The sequence below is a fragment of the Durio zibethinus genome, chromosome 24, assembly GCF_047325235.1.
Source record: "Durio zibethinus cultivar Kanyao isolate XHJ-2024 chromosome 24, ASM4732523v1, whole genome shotgun sequence".
NCBI lineage: Eukaryota > Viridiplantae > Streptophyta > Magnoliopsida > Malvales > Malvaceae > Durio > Durio zibethinus.
The window spans coordinates 3,207,230-3,211,803 of record NC_143185.1 but is presented as its reverse complement, the minus strand read 5'-3'; the positions used below and the strand labels follow the sequence as shown (position 1 = coordinate 3,211,803).

Sequence of the window (4,574 nt, the reverse complement as noted above, 5' to 3'; positions counted from 1 at the left end):
TAGAGATAGAATACATGAAAAATGTGGCTATTGCTTGCACTCGTCTAAACACAATGCTACAATATGTGAAATGATCTTGTTTATTTGGCTGCTATGGAAGACAAATTCTCCACTTCGATCCAACGTGTTTTCTTTTCTATTTGAAATGAATAGTAGTCAATAAACTTGTACTCCTGTTCAATGGAAAACGTATGACAAATGTGGCTGTTACAGGTACAAGTTTTTGCTTCCTTTGTAAGGAGAATTAAAAACAAGAAAGAATAAAAGAAATAAAAGAGATGGCATGCCTTAAAAATTAAGGATAGTGAAGAGATGAGACGACTGTTTTTTTTTTTCGCATTGAATCTGACTAGACTTTTTAATTCTTTCACTTGAATATAATCCATCTTGATTTCCTGTTATTATTTTTGGTCTTTAATCTCAACCCAAAAAATATGTATAATTTGCATTTGATTCGGCTGATTCAAATTTAATTTATTATAATTTTTATTAAAAAAGTAAATTTTAATATAAATTATTTACATCTTAATTTTAGATAAAAAAAAACTTTAATTTTATGGCCGAAAACAAAAGAAAAGAAAGAACTGTTAAAGTACTAAAATCAAAGTGAGGATTGAGTTTTTTAGATTGGTAAATATTTTACCTTATACCTTATGCATTTTAAAGATTAGCTAGCAACAGGGAAAGATACTTGTCTTTTTCAAGTCATCTAAACACGGTATTGCAAGTCTATGCAACAAATTGCTGGGAAAATGCATTATTCATATGTATAATTCCATGACATTTACAGAACAATCAATGACAACAATTGACTAACAAAAAGTAGAAGACCTCGACTACTCCATCTCCATATAAATTCATTAGTCTCTGGAAATCATAACATACTACAACTGAACCTTTCCCAGATATTCAAGCTAAATAGACATGGCCTCTTCCTTAACCAATTCCAATTTTCTGGGGGTGTTCTGGAGTACCATCTTTCTTTCCTTTGCTACAACCCTGTTAGCAGCAGTATCTTCACTGGAATCAGAAGCTGTGGCTTTGCTAGAGAGTGGCTGGTGGAGTAGCTATAGCAACGATACTTCACGACGTTGCAACTGGCCCGGTCTTTCATGCAACAATGCAGGAAGCATCACCAAAATCAACCCATCTCCTGACTTGATTCAGGTTGGTGATAGATTTGGAAATTTGAATTTCTCTTCATTTGCAAATCTTGTCCTTCTTGATCTTAGCGATCGTAAACTTGGTGGAAATATCCCGCCTCAGATAGGTGATCTCTCCGCGTTGAAGTACCTGGACTTGTCCTATTGTGAGTTATCTGGTGAGTTACCTTCTTCCTTTGGAAACCTAACCCAACTAGAATTTCTTGACATTTCCTATAATTATAACATTAATGGTTCCATCCCTCCACAACTAGGGAATTTGGAAAAGCTTGTTAGTTTAAATTTGAGTGACAACTGTCTTAGCGGCGCCATCCCATCAGAAATTGGAAATCTAAGGAATTTAGTTGTTTTATACCTCCAAGACAACAAAATTGTTGGTCCAATGCCTTCCACTTTATATCAATTAACCAATTTGTCTGATCTGTACCTTGATAATAACCAAATTGAAGGTTCCATCCCTCAAAATATTGAAAATTTGATGAACCTCAGGTTTTTAAGCATCACTAATAATAGATTTACTGGTCTTATTCCTCTAGCTTTATGTCGTTTGACAAAATTGGAAGAAGTTTACCTTGTCCAAAATGAAATCAATGGTTCCATTCCTTCAGATATAGGAAAGCTTAGCAACCTCGAATCTCTAAATTTCGACGGTAACTACCTCACTGGCCTTATCCCTTCTTCTATTGGTAATTTATCAAAATTGCAATTTCTGTCACTTGATTCAAATATTCTAGAAGGTCCTATACCAAAAGAACTTGGGAATTTAAATACGATAACTCAATTATCCCTCTTTGGAAACAAATTGAATGGTTTAATCCCTTCTTCTATTTGTAATTTATCAAAATTGCAAGATTTGTCCCTTGATTCAAATCTTCTAGAAGGTCCTATACCAAAAGAAATTGGGAATTCAAATGCATTAACTCAATTATCCCTCTTTAGAAACAAATTGAGTGGTTCAATCCCTTCTTCTATTGGTAATTTATCAAAATTACAATATCTGTCCCTCGATTCAAATCTTCTAGAAGGTCCTATACCAAAAGAAATTGGAAATTTAAATGCAGTAACTCAATTATCCCTGTCTGGAAACAAATTGAGTGGTTCAATCCCTTCTTCTATTGGGAATTGCAATTTATCAAAATTGCAATATCTGTTCCTTTATTCAAATCTTCTAGAAGGTCCTATACCAAAAGAAATTGGGAATTTAGAAGCACTATATCTATTAGACATCTCTGAAAACAAATTGAGTGGTTCTATACCTTCACAAATTGGGAGTTGCTTAAATTTGCGGGGATTGTACCTAAGCAACAATAATTTGAAGGGGTACATCCCTCCTCAAATTGGGAGTTGCTTAAATTTGCGGCTGTTGGATCTAAGCAGCAATAATTTAGAGGGGAAGATCCCTTCTCAAATAGGCAAGTTTTCAAAGCTACAACTTTTAAATCTCAGCTACAACAAACTCTCAGGTGAAATTCCTATCTTGTCTGCCACTAATCTTAAGAGTTTTTGTACCAGTACTGGTTATATAACTATCTATCCCGATCCATTTGGAGGTAACAAGGATTTAGCACCCTACCCCTGTTTTTCACCAACCAATCAAACCAAGAGCAGTAGAACTCCTTACTTCACGAAAAGATTCCTCCCTATTGCCATATTCCCTACTTTTTCTATTCTGGGGAGTTTGTTTTTGTGGCGGTTCAAGGCCAAGAAGAACCAATCTGGTTCACAAACAAAAAAACATGGGGACTTGTGCTCAATATGGAACTTTGATGGAAGGATAGCATATGAAGACATTATTGCAGCAACAGAAGATTTTGATATTCGATACTGCATTGGAACTGGGGGTTATGGAAGTGTTTACAAAGCACAACTACCTTGTGGTAGAATAGTTGCTTTGAAAAAACTCCATCACCTAGAAGCTGAGGATCTGGGTTTCGACAAGAGTTTCAGGAATGAGGTGAAAATTTTGTCTGAAATTCGACATCGAAATATTGTGAAGCTTTATGGATATTGTCTACACCGGCGGTACATGTTTCTGATATATGAATACATGGAAAGAGGAAGCTTGTTCTGGGTCCTAAGTAATGATGATGAAGCCGTAGAATTGAATTGGATAAAAAGAGTTGAGATCATCAGATCCGTTGCTCATGCCTTGTCTTACTTGCATCATGATTGCGCCCCTCCAATTGTTCATCGAGACATTTCAAGTAACAATATTCTGCTAAACTCAAGCTTGGAGGCTTTTGTTGCTGATTTTGGAACTGCTAGAATGCTACATCTTGATTCATCTAATCTGACTGTTCTCGCCGGTACATATGGCTATTTAGCCCCAGGTAATTTTTTGTTTATGTTCTATTACATCATTGGCCTTCTTTTCTTTTCTTTTTTCAATATTGATCCTCTTTCGATTATATTTGTTTTTTTTTCAATATTATAATATTTGAGTGATGATAAAAAAGAAAAAAATCACACATCAATCCTGAACATATAAATATAACATGGAACTTTATATTTATTGCCAATTAATTTTAGGTTAAACATTTATTTCAAAATTTAATAGATAGAGATTTAAAATAATAAGTAAACATTATTACTAATTTTTTTATTATGTTATCATGTCTTGTTTTTCTTTTTCATGCATGTAATTTGTTTATGCAGAACTAGCCTATACAATTGTTGCAACTGAAAAATGTGATGTATATAGTTTCGGGATTTTGGCATTAGAAGTATTAATAGGAAAGCATCCTGGAGAACTTTTGTCATCATCATTGTCATCGCCATCTTCTTTGCAAAATATCAAGTTAATTGATGTGTTAGACAGACGTCTACCTCCTCCAACAAGCCAACTGGTTGCAGAAAATATTATTCACGCTGCCACACTGGCATTTGCTTGCTTACATACAAAACCAAAGTCCCGACCAATGATGCAAGAAGTGTGCAAAGAGTTTCTTTTTTCCCAAAAATCTTTAGGGATTTCTTTCCGAATGATTACTCTGTTGCAACTTGTGAACCGTCAAATGCATATTGGTGGCCAAAGTGGAACTTGTCCTGTTTAAAGCTACTAAATAACTAATTTCGTTTGTAAAATTTTTATCAATTTATAATGTATGGTTATTGTCAACTCTCATTGTCTAATCCTATAATCAAATAATTAGAAAATTTTGAATACACATGCGTATTTGTCTAAAATTGATCCCTTTATCCCCTTGATCGTTTTGTCCAATTTCACTATGGAGTTGCTTGATTTAACCAGGCCATATTTGGTTCGCTTCCAAGTGGGTCATCAATGCCCTTTACAAGAAAATATAGCAAGCATTGACCCCAACGAAAGATGCATCATAACCATGACTGACTCCTATAACAGCTTTTTGAATTGGTCACCTTTGATCTTTCTAGCTAACAAAATGGAAATCA

At 34.4% G+C, this 4,574-nt stretch overlaps 1 protein-coding gene across 1 annotated transcript; it reads left to right on the top strand.

Moving 5' to 3' along the window:
• The first annotated feature begins 869 nt into the window (after positions 1-869).
• On the top strand, positions 870-4,324 carry LOC111316297 (uncharacterized). The gene is made up of 2 exons (XM_089753927.1): positions 870-3,493; positions 3,819-4,324. Exons 1-2 carry the CDS (start codon positions 925-927, stop codon positions 4,214-4,216), a joined length of 2,967 nt encoding a protein of 988 aa, XP_089610053.1. The 5' UTR covers positions 870-924; the 3' UTR covers positions 4,217-4,324.
• The last annotated feature ends 250 nt before the right edge of the window (positions 4,325-4,574 follow it).